Source organism: Nerophis lumbriciformis, linkage group LG06 (genome assembly GCF_033978685.3).
Source record: "Nerophis lumbriciformis linkage group LG06, RoL_Nlum_v2.1, whole genome shotgun sequence".
In the NCBI taxonomy this organism is placed as follows: domain Eukaryota; kingdom Metazoa; phylum Chordata; class Actinopteri; order Syngnathiformes; family Syngnathidae; genus Nerophis; species Nerophis lumbriciformis.
The window spans coordinates 43,226,949-43,245,930 of record NC_084553.2 but is presented as its reverse complement, the minus strand read 5'-3'; the positions used below and the strand labels follow the sequence as shown (position 1 = coordinate 43,245,930).

The window sequence follows — 18,982 nt, the reverse complement described above, 5'->3', positions numbered from 1 at the left end:
AGTGGTTAAAATGGTATAACAGCTATTTCATTTGAAAAGTAGACGTCACTTCAGTTAGGCGCTCATGGGGCAGATGTGTTTCAATCAATTGGTGTCAAGATGGGCGGTTACTTACTGTAAGGCTCAGCCAGGATGCAGAGGGTCAGCTCCACCATGCTCCTCACTTCCCTCACCCCCGTCAGCTCTGAGACTGCAGGTAGACCCACATCTGCATGCCCGGTTAAAGACCAACTACCATTTTTTTTTTTTTTTACTCGACACTTTAAAATAGCTTAAAACAAGCTTTCATTCCATTCACTCAAAAAGGACACGTTCTAACATTGGTGAAAGCTCCAGCTTGTTTGCGGGGCCGGCACTGGGGCAGCATTTCTCAAACTCTTTTCTGAAGTCCACAAAGGAGAAGAAACACTCGGGAAGGACAAGATTCTGAAAGCAAGCAGAAGCATTTGACAGGACAATGCATCATTTGATGATCAGTTCCACCCACAATACTAACAAAAGGGGTAAAAAGAATGCAGAATTAAAAAAATAACCATCAGAAATATAACAGTAATGAAAATATTCTTAGGAGTTAGGGTTATACAGTAAATGTTGAGTTTAGGCCTCCAATATAGTGTCATAATACTAATCCAAAAAAGGCTTTTATATACAGTACATTAATTGCATTATGTTTTGTATAATTTCACACGACAAGGAAGTGCAAAGATGACACTTTTGCTGCATAGGTTTTTTTTGTAGAGGTGTAATGATTCATTTTAACAATGATTCAGTTCAATATTTGTGTTTGCCGATACGATTCAGGGACGAGCCATTTTTTTTTTAGAATAATGCGATCAAAACGATTCAATGAGATGAAATTGATTCAGTAAATTTTTTGCAAAAAAAATAAAAAAATCAACCAGAGTGACTGTGAAATAAATACTGGATACTGCAGGTGAAGTTCCCTGTTATCCTGTTATTTATTGTAAGGGAATTAGGTATAAATGAATTATGGATACAAACAAGCAAGTAAATAACAATTAATGGCTAATGCATTCACATTATTTTTGAATAAAGTGCAACCAACACTTTAAATTAACAAGAGAAAACATTTTCTACTCTCATTTTAAACATTCAAGCAATTTTCAATAGGAGTACAGTAACCAACGTTTTGGGCGTAGAATTACCTCCTAAATAAAGTTCCCTGACCCGGCCATAGAGTATCTGTTTACCGCCAATAAAAGACAGCGTGTCTCAGGCGTGCGGAAGCCTGTAGGCCCCCTCATCCCTGTTGATGGTGTTGGCCCCTCGCTCCCTAATTTCCATTGCCTTCTTCATCCATCTTGTGTGCTTATTTCTGATGAATTTACTTCTTGTGTTCTGGAAGTCGGTGTTTCCCGTAACTTGCTCTGCTGTCACTTCCGTTGTGTCGGTCACATATTTTGTGGCTTAAAGTAGTATTGCGGATTTACATTATTGTGTTGTGTCGTGTGCTTTTTGCAGTAGTGCTGTAGCTGAAACCTTTTGTGTGGTAATTTATGATATTGTCTTGTCTATTGGCGTTTGTTATGACCTTTCTCGACCACTGTATGTGTCCGCCATTTTTGTTTTGATGGGCATACAGACTCAAGTTAATGTATTTTTCATTAAAAAGGCTAAACCTCATAAAGTCTACTGTTTTTGAATCCAGTTTTCCTTTTTCTAGTATGATTAAAATCAATCGATTCCCTTTTAAAACAATATTGGATCGATACCTATCTTCAGTAAGGAAAACTAGTCGAGCACAGACCGAAATACTTATAATTTAGGAATATAAATCGATTTATTGACATATTGATCAATCGTTACACCCCTATTCTTTTGTCCAACACAATTATGTAAATGTTTTCTCCCTTTACATTTTTGGACTGTTAAAATGTATACAATATGAGAGCCAGAGTGTAACCCCATTTACCTTTTTGGAAGCCTCAGGGTGGAGGGCCTGTCGGATGACAAGGGGGCTGTTGACACAAAGAGTGTAAGAGCTCCTCTCGAGGCACTTTAGTTCCGATGCCACAGATTGCTGGAACTGCACAACAAAGCGCAAAGGAAAATGTGTATTGTTACATCTTCTCATAGATAACTGTCATTCATTGCATTCAAGAACTATCAAAACTTATCACAATCATCTTTAAAAAAGGAAAATAATGCAGGTGTAGTGGACGTCAAGTAAATGTAGCAGCAATTGACAGGACATCTTATACATGAATATAAGAATTTGAATAGGTTTCAACTCATGTGCAAACAGTACTAAACAAGCAGAAAGTGAGAATTAAATAGCCCTAAAATTTAAGGTGTTGCTCTATTTAATGTTTGGATTGTGTGTACTTGTCGAACAGGTTTTAATGTTTGTTGAGTGGGAGTAGGATTACACAATTGCACTTCAAGACGCCGTACAACTCCAACCAGGCTTGTTTAAGTGACGCCAACAACCATCCAAATCCTGAACACCAGCATGCATGATTTATTAAAGCACATGCAATGACCCCTGTCCAGTGTGTTGTGCCAACATGATGCACATGTGTCAAAGGCAATCACTTACCAACAAAAAAACAGAGGCATGTTAACAGTGTTTTTCCCTTTTTAAATGTGTTTAATGTGATGAGTGTGTCACTGCCACTTTTAAAATAAATAATATATCATATATGTCATTTGATATGAGCCTTTAGTGAAACAATGAGTTCCAATACAAGGGACTTGTATAAAATGTTGCCTTTCCAAAGTGATCAGTTATTATCAGCTATTTTAATAAGGTCTCAGACATCCCGCAAGACTCTTTTAAAAGACTAGATTGCGGAATTTAGACTGTGGTCAAAAAGTGCTTTTAGTAAGCCCTACTGGGAACATGTCTATATGTCTGTAGCTTTAATGATAATGAGCTGTGCGTGTCCTTGCCTGTCTCAGAGAGAGTGTGGCAATTGTGTAACTGCACTTATCAAATGTAATATATGCCATACAGCACATACAACAACTTAACATTAAGGAGTGGGACAGAAGGACACAATACTAGCATAGAGCTAGTACTAACTGCTAACAGTAGCCAAGTTGGTAGAGCGGTCGTCCAGAAACTTGGGGTTCCTGTTCCAAATCAGCCTCTGTAAACCTAGTCACTACTGCCGTGTCCTTGGGCAAGACACTTCCCCCAACTTGCTCCCGTGCCTAGGAAAGGCCGTTGGCACAAATCAGCAGCCACGTTTACATTAGTCTACATTCCTCTAACAAAAAACAAAACGATCAAATTTATAGGTCAAATTTCTGGACTGACAAGACAGTTGCCAGAACTCCTGACTTAAATTTCAAGACGTGAAGCGAAATTTGCTCTTTTGCAAAACTGTTCTGTATGGGCTGGCTCATCTAACAAGGTTGCGGGTCAGAGGACACAGCATTTCCATGAGGAAAGATGTTTTTTCCTTTGTGATGTCATGAAGAGAAAACGGCCTCTTCTCTTGGAAATGGATCAAACAATTGAGAGGGAGAGATGATAACTAACCAGTTATATCCAGACAGACTAAAGACTGCTAGAATATCAATAAAAAGTCAAAGTTGCATTACATGGGGACCTCTAAATTAATACCTCTCTGTCAATCAAAACTGAGCATTATTACCTTGACAAAGACATTTTTGATCCGGTTTGTTGAATAATCAAAGTGCAAACCATCATGTCCTCATTCCACTGGGGAATTGTGAAAGAGTTATTGCCCCAGAGTACCCAATGTCCACCATGTGTGACAACATGAATTAGGCCCTGTGAAACTCTGGCAGAGAGAGCAGTTTCACATGGCCACAGGCTATATATGACTGATAATCACATACACAGAAAGTATTACAGGTGCATGTTTGGGCCCGTTTCTCAGTGGAGAAAATGCAGGGACCATGAGGCAATGGCAAACAGCTGCTGAAAAATGAGGATTAGGGTGTGTTCATGGGGTAACGTGCAAATGGTTTTTGGTAGATTGAACAGCAATGTGAGAAAAATGTGAGTTGTTCCACACAGGACCTAATAGTAACAGTGCAAACCTTGCCCAATTACTAAGACAAACGTCAATGTTCTCGAGCAGGCATAGACATGCCCCAACTCTTTTATTTGCTCAAATGTGCTTAATTCTTGAACCAACTGCAGCGTGGGAGACCAACAAGGTCACACAGCCCTGCCTCCTTAAGAGAGCTTTTATGCTGAAATCAGACAGCTTGAATTTAGTGGGCCCAATCCCCCTATACCGTATACCACATGTAGACTTTAGCACAAAACCCTTTCCCTCCACTTCTGACATTACCTTCTACATTATTGAATCTTGAAGAATCTACAAGGTATGTTCATAAATGAGGAGGAAATGGCCTTTGAACGTAGTCCTATCTGAACACACTCTTCACTATATTATTTGCATGCATAGGTGAGGAAGGGTGGTGCTTGTGGCCGCCACAATCTCTGATAAGAGCGTTGTCAGGGAGTGTCAAATAGTGTTAGAAAAATAGTCCAAAAGAATAATGCCGCAGCTGAACTTCTTGCACAATCAATATGGTAGTGATCAGTATCCTCACACAAGCTGACAAATACTATAGTGTATAGTATTGTAAAGTGAAACTAAGTCATTGTATTGCACAAAATACAAATATTGTCAATAACTACCTGACTGATACAGTAGTACGTCAATTTACAAGCTAAATTGGTTCTCAGCATCATGGGTTGGAATTGGGGGTTAAATCCCCAAAATGATTTACGAGCTTGGCCACCGCTGCTGCTCACTGCTCCCCTCACCTCCCAGGGGGTGGAACAAGGGGATGGGTCAAATGCAGAGGTTAATTTCACCACACCGTGTGTGTGTGTGTGTGTGTGTGTGTGTGTGTGTGTGTGTGTGTGTGTGTGTGTGACTATCAGTGGTACTTAATTATAACTTCAATGACTGACCTCATAACTGAAAACACTCGTATCTCAAATTAGCCGCGCACATTGAAATAAAATCAACTTATTCCGTGTTTGCCAAAACGCCACAATTTTAATAAGAAAACCAAACCTTGAGATTAGAAACATTGGTTGAAAATTAATACAATAAAATTTACTACAAGCTACGACAGTAGTTTTATGAGATAATGTAATAATGTTGTAAAGCATTTAATGTGGGGACCGGACTAATCTGATGATTCCTTTGGGCTGCTTTTCCGTCGTGTAACAATAGCACCTAAGAAATCGTTTATGTTGCACATAAACGTTTTAGGGTGACGAACCGAGGAGGTCAGAGTAACCAGCATGTATGTCGGCATAAGACACCGGAAACAAGGCTAATGTACGATTGTCCAGTGTCCAGTCAGGAGAGAAAAACAAACGGAAACCCGTCAGGCAGATCATTCGGCAACATATCTATAATTTAAATAATTAAAGTCCACTATGTGGATGTTGTTCCGGCGCGTAAGCGGAATTCTGCTTTGGAGTGGTGCAGACTGACGGTGCTGTGGTTGGGCTGCTTCGCCAAGTCTGCTACTGAGTAGTACATGGTTTTAACGGTTTGTTTTTCTGATTGGGTGGGTGTTGTCTTTCGCACGTTCTCAGTTGCGTTGGAAAGAGGGCAGGATTTTGTCGATCTCTGGCTGTGGGCTGTGAAAAATTACTACCAGTGGCAGGGGTTGTTCATAACTCATTAAAACGCTTGCAACTTAAAAAATCTCAGACTGCTTGTATCTCAAAATACTCTTAAGGTCCTTGAAAGTTGAGGTACCACTGTATTTGTATTGTTAGAAGTAAACAACTGTTTTAATATTGTTTTGTGTGGGCATGTATGTCACAAGCTCTCTCTGCATAAAACTAAATGTGGAACAAAATGTAAAATGGTTTCCGAGAATGTTTTTTAAAGCAATAGTGTCAAATGTTTACTGTGTAAAAAACAATACAGGTAAGGGTAAATACATTACTTTAGATATGAATGTTTACTTTAAGGTACACGCCGTTTACCAATATTGTGGTTTGAGCACAAACAAAGTAGTCAAAGACCAAAATCAACATCCATACATGAGTAATGCTAGGACACTTCACTTTTAGAGATTTTGCGGTGACACACCCACCAGGGATGATGAACTGTTTGACTTTGGCTTTTTTTGCCTATTGGTTTTGTCTCAACATCCCTACGGTGTAACATTAGAATCTCATCCTGCAACCCATTATACCTTGACGAGAAAAATTACACACTATTAACCGATTCAGTACACAAAATTTGTAATCTTGTGGTGTAGTATAGTATGTAAATACAAACTTCAAGCTTGTTGTTTGTACTGATTGAAAATTAATAATGTGACGATCAAAAAAACAAGACAAGTGTGTCTATGACATACCACATGCATCAACAACACAGGCTGCAACCCTTAAAGGCACCCAACAAGACATTCTAGGCGTGTTCCCTAAATGGACAAATTACAGCGCAATACACTTTTAGTCATGACGCACAAATACACCGCAAATGCAGATTTTAGCTCCGTTATAACTACATCTCACCTCCTTAACTTTCATGTAGGTGTGCACAGCACGGTCTACATTCCGTCAACTCACAGTTGTGAACGGTTTGTCAGTAAACACCAACAACATGTGATAAACTGGTATCTTTATTGGCTTCCAGAACTGTTCTTTAATCACTTCCGCTTCCGACCACACCTCCCCAATTTACTTTTTTTGAAAACAAGCAAATTGATGAACTGTTCAACATTTAACTAACAAAATGTTTGTGTCTGTGTGGTGATCATTTTTTAAAAAGGCAGCTAAAATGTTTCCACCATCAACTCATTAGGTGAATTAGATGCTGAATGGCATTGAAAGATTTGTTGTCTTTACTGTGAGAAACAGGCTAAAAACAAGTGCAGTCCCAGATAACAAGAGAGTAATGGGTGACACAAAGGAATGAAAAGAACCAACTGATTGCTTGGGTTAATATTTAAAGGTTCAGCACACAAACTAACCTACGCTGGAGCCTTAACCAGGCCTGTTTGCAAGGCACAACTCCACAAGTGGGCCCAGACTTTCATGAAACGTTAACCGTCCCAGAGCAAGAATGTAAAGTGCCGTTCGTATTAAGGCCAAGACAGAGTGATCATGAGAGGCTTTCATGCTAAGAAACAGTGAAGGGGTGGGGAAAGGTGCACCCAGGGCAAACAAACACTTGCAAGATTCTTGAAAAACATGTTTGACAACACAAGCACTATTGGCTAAACACACAATGACAGGGAAGAAACACCAACAAATTAATTTAAAAACACCCTTTTGTAGACCGCCACCCTTTCCACTTTCTGTCTGTCCTTCAGTATAAAAGAGAGGTGCAGTCGCAGGTAAACAGCCCACCTTCCAGATGGCTGCAGCATGCATCAAGACAAGACAAGACCGGACCTGCGACTACCGGTAGTCTTAATCTCTCACAAGCTCGAGGCGAAGCTAGCTGCTGAACTTCTATGCACTGTCGAACAGTTTAACAGACAAAATACTCCTCCCTCAATGAGAGGTCATTTAGGAGATTCACAGTTCTTCTATTACAGAGCAAGCAGATCTGTGCTAGAAACATGGCCTAACAAGCTTCTTTATACCTGATATGGAGTGGAACCTCAAAATTCAGACACTGAAGAAAATGTCAGGGGAAAAATACACCTACAACTGTGAATTGAACTAGTGAAGTAAATTATATTATTGTAGCGTTTTTTCTCTAGTGACGCAAAGCGCTATATAACATTGAGAAACCCATTATCTACACTTAAGCTACATTTACACTGGTGCGGGTGGCTACAAGAAGCAAGGTGGGTGATGTGTCTTGCCGAAGGACACAACAGCAATGAATAGGATAGCGTAAGCTAGATTCAAACCAGGAAGGCTAAGTTTCTGGTCGGCCACTCTACCATCTGAGACACGCCGCCCCAATTGTCACACTGGAGGGTTTCCGATATGCGCAACTTCATTAAATCCCATAAGGCCTTGGATATAGTACCGTAGGAGGAGTTGAGTACTAACATTAGCTAAAAATGCTAGTTACTCGCTAGGATTAAAATTGTACTTGTTTCAAAATGTAATCAATTCAGAATTATATTTCTCATGCTTATGTGAGAGACGGGTACGGAAAAGACATTTACCGGTAAGCTAACCGCACAACAAATGTATGAAAGATTAAATGTCTAGCTGTTCGTTTTCCGCAGTCTTGCTAACGGCTGGACAGATTGTCAGCTTATGCGTTTACTTTTATACAGTATTTTTACGTTGCCCAGTGTAAACATGAAATGTTGACACTTGCTGACAAAGTTAAAGGCAGATAGAGTGTGTTGTTATTTTGACATTTGTCAGCGGTTAACTTACTGTGAGATAGTTCATAATAAAACGATTGCATTTTAGGCGGGAGTTTTACTACATCCTTTTTAAATGTACAGTATATTACTACTTGTAATATTGTTTTCCCCCAGCTTGATTATAAATTTAAAGAGAACCTATCATAATTTTCATATTTTCTGACTTATGTTGTTATACTGTTGGATACTCACATTAAACAATGCCCAAGCGTCCTATCACAAGGTTCATGCATTTGGGCGTGAGTTTGTACACAGTTTGATGCCTCTGACCGCTGTGTTTTGCGTTTTGACGTCACAGTGAGGTGGACGTACTTATTTGGACACAGATATAAGCTATCGGCCAAAGGGGCAGGAGCTACAGAACTACTGCTTCAGGCATTGAGAATGTTATGGCTGTTGCCTGCCGCCTAGTGTGTTATTCATTCTCGTCTAATGCCATCCCACTTGCTCTGATGTCTATAAAATAAATACTTCTGTGTTTGTCATCACAATGTTTTACACAGGAATAAACCAGTTTGAAATTAAATCAGCCACTAAACTCAGACGGAAAAAGACAGCGACATAATGACTTGCTTTGAGGTAACAAGACAAAGTCAGAATAAAGTATATTTTTTATCTTAACACTGATGTGCGACATGCAGTAACATAAATGCTGGTAAAAATGTAATTTCTATATTTTTCACAAGCACTGTACAACATTTTTTACACTAATTATTGTTCGCCCAAACAAGATGACTGGCATTCATGTCTGTCACTTACAGCTGTCTCGTACACATGCGCAAAAGCAGTCCTAGAGTGTTACATGGGGCGTAGCTTACAGGCTCTGAGCAGAGTGAGGGTAGTAGCACAGTCAAAAGTTAGCGTCCTCTTGGAAGCTGCAGTACGTAACAAGCAATCACTTTACCGTAATTCCCAGACTATAAGCCACTACTTTCCCCCCCCCACACTTTAAACCCTATGCTTTGTACAATGCTGAGGCTAAATTATGATATTTTCGGGTTGATGAGCTTCACACGCCACCAATTAGTTCAGCCTCGTCACACCAGCCCAATTAAATTGCAGTATGAGTCACGGTGGACTAATGAAATTGTTCACAGTAAATCAAATGCACCCACACAATCAATCAGTCTGCCATTTAGCAAGTTATGGACTCACCCTAGTCATGGAGAAGACTCAACAAAATGCACATGCCACAGCACCAAAGCTGAAGACGATCGACCCGGCCTTTAAAAAAGTAAACAGCCGCAATACGGAAATATAGCAAAACTTACGATCCCAGACAGCACAATCCCAGAGGCAACCCACCTTGACACAAAAGCAAAAGAGAAAGCACAGAACCAAACAACGCCGAGTACCCTCAACTCCGACATCGCGCAGGAGGACAAAGATTGCACTCGATGACGGTAGGCTACTGCATGCTGTGTTATACAAGGTCTTTGTTAAATTTGTGAATGAACACAAGCGCCATTGTAAATATTTCCTGTTTCAATGTGTACACCTGCGACTGATAGACTTGCGCGGTCAATATATGTTCTGAATAAAATCTGTCCATAAATTATGTGGGTGCGGCTTTTATTAAAAGGTGCGCTCTATAAGCCGGAAATTATGGTAAATTATTACAATTAAGGTTGAGTATTGTCGCTTTTATATTTTACATGGGTTAACATATTTTTACACTTGTGTTAAATGTTAAAGGGGCCCTAATATGCAAAACCAACTTTTCTTTACCATTGGTACCTGGTATTGTGTATTTGGAAAATGTTAAATCAAACCATGGGGGAATTGCGGAGTTGTTTGTAAAACAATCTTGCCTTTCTTCCTCCAAACGAGCTGTTTCGAATTTGCACAACCTGTGAAGTCCACGGTCGGGAACAATTTAACCGGATTGTCCATATATGGTATAAATGTACCCAGAGTGCCTTGCGTCCGTCCTCAATTGTACCGGTAATCTGCACTGTAGTCAATAAGCTCCTTCTTTTTCTCTATCCTCTTGTTGTGAGACAGACTGGCTTGTTCATGAACACGCATCCTCTGCTGTTGCCGTTACTTATACAAAGTGATGTATAGTTTGAACTTCTATCTGTCAGTAGACTAAGGAAACGCTGAAAACTATAACGAAGATGGCGGGGAGAAGACACTGTCAAAATGGAGCCGTGTAAATAAAACCGCCCACAAAACGGCGCATTCCGAAGAGACTGCGAGAAAGCAGCTTGATCTAGCATACTACTCAGTGGCCTAGTGGTTAGAGTGTCCGCCCTGAGATCGGTAGGTTGTGAGTTCAAACCCCGGCCGAGTCATACCAAAGACTATAAAAATGGGACCCACTACCTCCCTGCTTGGCACTCAGCATCAAGGGTTGGAATTGGGGGTTAAATCACCAAAAAAAATGATTCCCGGGCGCGGCCACTGCTGCTGCTCACTGCTCCCCTCACCTCCCAGGGGGTGATCAAGGGTGATGGGTCAAATGCAGAGAATAATTTCGCCACACCTAGTGTGTGTGTGTGACAATCATTGGTACTTTAACTTTAACTTTATATGGTCTGTAAAACATAATCTATGCTAAATGTTGACCAAAGAACCACCATTACATGTTATATAGACCACAAGAAAGTATTTTAAATGTAGGGGAAAAAAACAAAATATCACCCCTTTAAAAGAAATCTGCACCATTGGTCATCAAAAGTTAAGAGCGACATTTGCTAGTGGTTAACTTCTTTTTACACTTGTGCGACATTCATTGCCATGCACTACTCCTGTCATTTGTCATAGATGTTAAGAAAATATTGTTTAAATGCAAGAACACTACTTAACACACTGCCTGGGCAGTTCAAAGTGGTTTTGTGATGACTTGATTTATGTTGTGCCTTGAAGGTTCATAGTTGCCAAAAATGCTTGTGATTCCCAGCAATTTAGCTCCTTAAAGAGGAACTGCACTTTTTAAAAAACTTTGCCTATCATTCACAATGCTTATGTAAGACAAACACACATATGTTTTTCTTTTTTTATGAATTCTAACTCGTAAATTAATACGAGCAGAATTTAGCTTACAATGGAGTCTATGGGAGTCGCTCTGTTATGCCTATAAAGCGCTTAAAAAACATCCAAACACCTCCATCAGGGTTTTATATACATACTGTAAGTATATATGTAATGTAGTAACACAATCATAATATTTACTTATTTTGCTCATTTTAAGAATACGCATTAATTTCACAAAAACAATGTTTGTTTATTCCTTCCAACAACAACCCTGCAGCATAAAAAGTTAAAGTTAAAGTACCACTGATAGTCACACACACACTAGGTGTGGTGAAATTACCCTCTGCATTTGACCCATTCTCTTGTTCCACCCCCTGGGAGGTGAGGGGAGTAGTGAACAGCAGCGGTGGCCGCGATCGGGAATCATTTTGGTGATTTAAGCCCCATTTCGAGCCCTTATGCTGAGTGCCAAGCATATTGGTAATGTGTCCCATTTTTATAGTCTTTGGTATGACTCAGCCGGGGTTTGAACTCATCAGGTAGTTGCCTCTCTCTCATCGATGCGCCACTAAATGTAGGTCCTTAACGTTAGCACTTATGATAACAATATTGCTAATGCTTGGTTAATACTCAAGTCACGAGATGTAAATGGAGTACTGTTGGCACTTTTTGTATGGTTATTCATTGGGTTTTATGGTCGGAATTTACGCAGTGACGTCAATTGTTCCATTGTAAGCAGACTTTTTATTTCTTTGTTACAATGTATTTAAAAAAGACATGTGTTTTTGTCGCTCATCATGATTTTGAATTGCTGGCAAAATTCAAAAACAAAGTGCAGTTCCGCTTTAAACTTGTGACGTCTCACGGGCCAGACTGAAGTCATAGTTTGGACACCCCTGGTTTAAATGCTAAAACACTCCCTAAAAACACTTCCTGTGCAGTCAAAAGTGGTTTTATGATGACTTGGATTATGTTGTGCCTTGAAGGTTGAAATTTATGTCATAGTTGCCAAAAATGCTGGTGACTCCAGGCCATTTAGCTCCTTAAAGAGGAACTGCACCTTTTTTTAAACTTTGTCTATCATTCAATGCTTATGTAAGACAAGCACACGTTTTTTCTTTTTTATGAATTCTAACTCGTAAATAAATACGACCAGAATTTAGCTTACAATGGAGTCTTTAGGAGTTGCTCTGTTATGTGCTTAAAAAACATCCAAACACCTCCATCAGGGTTTTATGTACATGCTGTAATTATATATGTAATGTAGTAACATATTCATAATATTTACTTATTTTGCTCAATTTAAGCATACATATTAATTTCACAAATGCGTCACGTTTGCTTTTTCCTTCCAACAACAACCCTGATTATTACTCACTGCAGACTTCATGAGAGCCAACAAACATAACAAAACATCCCTTACTGTACAATGTCTGCTCTCACTGGGATGTCAACTGTTAGGATGTTGCTACAGTCCCGTTTAGATGAAGAATGACTCAACGTCTTGTGAAAAGTAAAAAAAAAAAAAAAAAAGGGTGGGCGCAAACCAGTGTCTTTTTCGCCATCTGCGGATCTTAATTGGCTGTCAAAGTTGACCAACTTCTCAGTTTATGTCCACATCATTTTACTATCCTAGTGAGAGACTAGATTTTGATCTAGAATTAACTTTCACAAGCTTTGATGCGAGAAAGCAGCTCAGCAGCTCATGTCAATACAGCAGCATAAGGTAGTTGCCTCTCTCTGATCAAGGTCCTTAACGTTAGCGCTTATGATAACAATATCGCTAATGCTTGGTTAATACTCAGGTCATGAGATGTAAATGGAGTACTGTTGGCACTTTTTGCATGGTTATTTATTGGGTTTTATGGTCGGAATTGACACAGTGACGTCACGGCTCAATTGTAAGTAGATTTTTATTTCTGTGCTACAATGTATTAAAAAAAGACATGTGTTATTGTCGCTCATCATGATCATGAATTGTAGGCAAAATTCAAAAACAAAGTGCAGTTCCCCTTTAAGCTTGTGACGTCTCACGGGCCGGACTGAAGACATAGTTTGGACACCCCTTGTTTGAATGCTAAAACACTACCTCTGCAGTCAAAAGTGGTTTTATGATGACTTGGATTATGTTGTGCCTTTAAGGTTGAATTGTATGGCATAGTTGCCAAAAATTCTGGTGACTCCAACCAATTTAGCTCCTAAATGGACTCACCTCTTGGAGAACTTTATCTAGGGGTTCTGCATTGACGATTTCCTCCAAGGTGAGGCCTGTGTCCTCCTTGCACTGGTCTGTTAGCTCCAAAGAGTCTGGCTTGACAAGACATCTGTGAAGTTTGCCCACCTGGATGGAACAAGGATTTAGCATTGCAAGGTGCACAAACTAATTAATAAGAAGTCGCCCTGCCATATACGAGAAAACAGACATCCCAGCATAAATAACAATGATAACGTAGTCGTATTGACATGTCAAACCAAAAAGGTGTGTTTATTTCCCGAATGCCGCATTTCAGCCGCACACCTGGCGAGGGGGTGAGCAAACGAGCTAGCATTAGCACACACCGTGTTGATTTTTAAATGTCAACAACACCAGCTCAGACATTAAACCAAAATGAATTTTAAAAAAAACACACACACATAAGAAACCGTACGAACGAACATACCTTTTTCTCACGTAGGTCCACAATTTGCCACACCAAGAGAATTATTTCCCTCTCATCCGAACCCAGTTTACCCCCATTTGCACCAGCTGTTGCCCCAAAGAACACCACCAGAGTATCACTGTGCGAAGCCATCAGGGACCACAAGGGTAAAAACTACAATTAAAGCAAAGAGTCAAATAAAAACAACACTAGGGTTTCACCTTTTTTCCAAGTGATAAGAGGAGCGAACAATTGAGGAGAGAGAGAAAAAAAGAAGGGGAGATTATTTTCAGAGGGTAGCCACGAAAGAGTTTGCGAACCAGTCACTCTACCTGTTGCTGTACTTGACAGAGCTCTATCCAGAGATACTGGTTAGACTGGTAAAGAAGGGTGGAAATCCGTCGTTCGTTCACGCCAACTCCATAGCAAGTCCTGCTTGAGGTTTTTTTTTCTTTTTTTTCTTAGTTACCTGTGTGACTCGGCCCCCAGCACCAGTCGAGTCTCCAAAGCCTTTTCCTATTGGCTATTTGGCAAAGGTGAGGGCGGGACTATGAGGCGGATGCTGCAATCTGATACGTCAGTGGTGTTTTAATCAGGAAGTCGCAAATCGCATGACAGGACATCCATGAAGCATACACAAGGAATGTGACAGATCACAGAAAGTAACTGGAGGTAAACAATGTATACCATATCTGCTTGTAATTGGGTCCAAATCAAGACAATTTGACCATATCTGCTTGATGCTTTTTCAGCATTAAAGTATCGAAAACATGATGGAACTGATGAATCAATCTGTTTCTGCAGGGACAATTTAAACACAGCAATGAAAGATTCAATATCAAATGCAATATTGACAAACAAACAATTAAAGAGTATATTGTTACCATGTTTAATTATGTCAATACTTTTATGCATACATACCTAAAATTGTGTATTTGTATCTTGTGCAATATTTCATTTATAGATACACCTATATATGTATGCGTTTCTGGAGAAATGTTCTATGCATCTGTTAATGCTAACTATATGTGCAATAAGGCTATAGAAAGATGTGCATATTCTTTCTTAAGCACACTTATTATATGCAACAAATTAGCACACTTGCACTTCAGGACTAAAACACATGTCCATCTGCTTTATGGACTTTAACGACAAAGGTGACTGTATTTCTGATCCAGTCCTAAACTGAGGTCATGCAGCAAACGACTGTTATATATGGGTTTCTATTTTATTATTATAGCTGAGTCTGATGTCTGATGTTGGTGCTGTTTAGCTTTTATGTACATGTTTTTTGTTTGTTTTTTTCCCAACAGACTTTATGGTATGGCTACAATCTTGCATATTTATCTTTTTTTAATTTGCAACAATATCGCATGTAACAAATAAAAATATAGAATATACAGTACAGGCCAAAAGTTTGGACACACCTTCTCATTCAATGCGTTTTCTTTATTTTCATGACTATTTACAGTGTAGATTGTCACTGAAGGCATCAAAACTATGAATGAACACATGTAGAGTTATGTACTTAACAAAAAAAAGTGAAATAACTGAAAACATGTTTTATATTCTAGTTTCTTCAAAATAGCCACCCTTTGCTCTGATTACAGCTTTGCACACTCTTGGCATTCTCTCGATGAGCTTCACGAGGTAGTCACCTGAAAGGGTTTTCACTTCACAGGTGTCATAGTTTGGATGCCTTCAGTGACAATCTACAATGTAAATAGTCATGAAAATAAAGAAAATGCATTGGATGAGAAGGCTGTGTCCAAATGTTTGGCCTGTACTGTATATTTTCAAGGAAATATAATAAATTGTGTAAATTCTGCTTGAGACTTTTTAAAGAATCCAGTTTAAGTTCCTTTATCAGATTCATTTAATACTTTTTTGAGACACCATGATACTGTATACCATGTGTGCCCGTGGAAACTTGTGTGTGCTCTTATGAAGGCACGATAACAGGGTAGATGCGAAAATACCTTAAAGTCTTCTTCCTGCTCCTTTTTATTTGTGCTTGAGAATTATACTTACGTTTTTTTTTAGATTTTTTTTTTAGTTCAAACAAAATAAGAAAACGTCTACTAAATTATGCTGAATCCATGCACCATTTTACTGCACTCTCATCCCAGAATTCCATGTTATGTCACCTCTGACACACCCTATTTATTCTAGCATATCAGTAAATGAACAGCTCACTCTTTCTCTCCTCCTCCTTTCACTTATTCAGCCACACCTATTTTTTTTGTGTGTGTGTGTGTGTGTGTGTCCCAGATGAACCGGTCTGTGTAGTTGAAAGCCACACTTTGGGATATAGCTGAAATCTAAGAAGCTGCATGTGTATTCTATCACAACAGCAGCGGGGGATATTTATTAAATGGCACGTTCGTACATGTCAAAATTCTGTTTTCTTGTAGTGGTTCTGCTAACATCTACAGTACTTTCATGTCAAACCGACCTTTGATTTTGTTGGTATACATTGTACATCCACACAGGTTAAATGATAATGTAGCTTTTCCTGTTAAAAATCAACCTGCAATTTTTTTCAATAACTGATTCCCCAAACTTCCCATTTAAAAAGTAAAGCAATTCTGCCACTGTCACAAAGTTATTGATTTAATTACAATATATTTTGGAGTGGTGTCGAGCTGCACTGCATCACAGGTCAAAAGGTGAAAATTACATAGGAATTTGATGGAACGCTTAGTAAGTGCAATGATCTTTGGGTTTATTAGAAATACATGTTCTTTAGGCCAACACTGTGCGTATAAGTCATATGTCATCAGAAAAGAGTATTATATCACGAGAATCGATTCTGAATCGAATTGTGAGGTGCCCAAAGATTTCCACCTCTATTACGCTTAGTAAGTGTTATGATCTTCGGGAGACACCACCAGTATCACCTCTTTTGTTGAGGTTGATCTTCATATCCTAAATCTACAGAAAAGCTAATATGTTTAATGCATATTTAAAATGATTGTCCTCTTGTGTTGGATCTAATGAGGTTACCCTAACCCAAATGGTATGACCTGTGATGACACCAAAAAAAAAATAATAAAACGAATGAAAAATAGAGGGCACACTGCCATCTACTGGGGGAATAGCTACACTAGCCTCAGTGTTTTGCTGTCATGTCAATGGCCCGGGCCAAGAAAATGTTTTCACAAGTCACTTGTTTGACAGTCTCTTGTGTAACTGAGAGCTCTGAGGCCTCAAGATGATTCTGCATTTTGCACCGCAACAAAGGGAACATGCAGCTTTTCATTTTGCAATCTTAGCGTGGAGGGGAAGTGGACTTGAATTTTGTCTGCTGTGAGACTCAAGCAAGAAGTTTTTTGTAGCATTGTCTTTTTGTTTCATAACATGTCTGGTAAAAAAAAAAAATATATTAATTTTTACTCAAATTTGTACTTTGCAATGTGTCAACAAAGAAGTAAAGTAATTCTATTGGGAAATGTTGGCTATTAAAGTATGCAACAAACTCAATGGTATAAAAGTAGAAACCTGGGCTGTCAATTTAAATACAATAACTCATGTTGATTTATCACAAAATATTATCAATTAATCTTGTATCCATGCGGATTAATCACCCGATTTATTTTGACCGCATATCGACCCCAAAAGGGACAAACGGTAGAAAATGGATTGATGGATGGTCCTTTACCTTAACCGTGGATGGTTACCTGAAAGGTGGCATTGGTTTATTATACGGTCAGTGATAAATTAATGCATACCTCAGAGCAAAGATGAGTGAGAAGACTCCAACTGGTGTGCTCACTAGCAAATTTCACTTAAAATACAAATAATGGGACTTTAAGTAAAACCGTTACCAGGTTTTGAGCAAATAATGACATATATTCAAGTAAAACATTTAAAACCTGTTTGTGTATAATTTTCTCACAATAAAATTGGCCGGAGGCACAGGGATAAGTGTGTGCGCATCACAATACAAGGGTCCTGGATTCGATCCTGGGCTCGGGATCTTTCTGTGTGGAGTTTGCATGTTCTCCCCGTGACTGCGTGGGTTCCCTCCGGGCACTCCGGCTTCCTCCCACCTCCAAAGAAATGCACCTGGGGATAGGTTGATTGGCAACACTAAATTGGCCCTAGTGTGTGAATGTGTGTGTGAATGTTGTCTGTCTATCTGTGTTGGCCCTGTGATGAGGTGGAGACTTGTCCAGGGTGTACTTGCCTTGCGCCCGAATGCAGCTGAGATAGGCTCCAGCACCCCCCGTGACCCCGAAAGAGACAAGCAGTAGGAAATGGATGGATGGATGGTTAAAATTGCATTTGTTTCTAATACCGGGGTCATTTTTTGAGTTAATTCAAATTATGCAAGCAAGTACTTTGATTTATCACAATTAATCATAATTCAAAAGTGTGATTAATCTAATTTAAAAATTTTTAAATAATTCAACCAATTCCAGCTAATTATGTGCGGCCTCACGACTTTGTCCACTGCCTCGCATATTTTGGACAATTTACGTACATTTTGCAGATGAAATTTGCTCTGTGCGGCGCTCAAACACATGTCAACTGTCTAATCAAGACGTATGTTACATGAGACGCCAGGGGCCTCGTGTACTAAGAGTTGCGTGGATTTCCTACTAAAAATTGGCGTTCGTTCAAATCCAGAAAACAGCGTACACAAGAAAAAATTCAGCTGTATTAATTGTGCACACGCACTAATCCAAGCACATGTATCTGTTATATTGTAATCAACGGAGAATTGATCGCATATGTTTCTTATAAATAATACTGAAATTAGCCATGTGCCTGAGATCTGCAAGCCCTGGCCAGACAGAATGTGCTTCTTTCTTGTGTTTTGGGCAAACGAAAGAGGGTTAAGTGGAATGGCGTCAATGAGTCAGAGAACCGCAAACAGGAGCAAATAAGAAATGAATGGTACTACATCAGGAAGAATGTGAAGAAGATGGATGTGCACGGTCACAACAGGTAGCTGTACCACAGATAAAGTAGTGCTGCACAACGTTTGAAAAGATAGTCGCATGTACATTTTTAGAATGGGTGGGTGACTCTGATTA

General features: G+C 39.3%; 1 protein-coding gene across 2 annotated transcripts in view; it reads right to left on the bottom strand.

Annotated features, from left to right (window-relative positions):
* Positions 1-14,438, bottom strand: part of esrp2 (epithelial splicing regulatory protein 2) — a 36,116-nt gene extending 21,678 nt beyond the window's left edge. For both annotated transcript variants that reach the window (XM_061964386.2, XM_061964387.2), the window contains exons 1-6: positions 14,273-14,438; positions 13,962-14,161; positions 13,514-13,642; positions 1,934-2,047; positions 312-426; positions 116-208 (exon numbers count right to left, since the gene is read on the bottom strand). In XM_061964386.2, the coding sequence (XP_061820370.2) occupies positions 116-208; positions 312-426; positions 1,934-2,047; positions 13,514-13,642; positions 13,962-14,093 (583 nt within the window). In that variant the 5' untranslated portion in view covers positions 14,094-14,161; positions 14,273-14,438. The remainder of the gene's footprint in view (positions 1-115; positions 209-311; positions 427-1,933; positions 2,048-13,513; positions 13,643-13,961; positions 14,162-14,272) is intronic.
* Between the last annotated feature and the right edge of the window lie 4,544 nt (positions 14,439-18,982).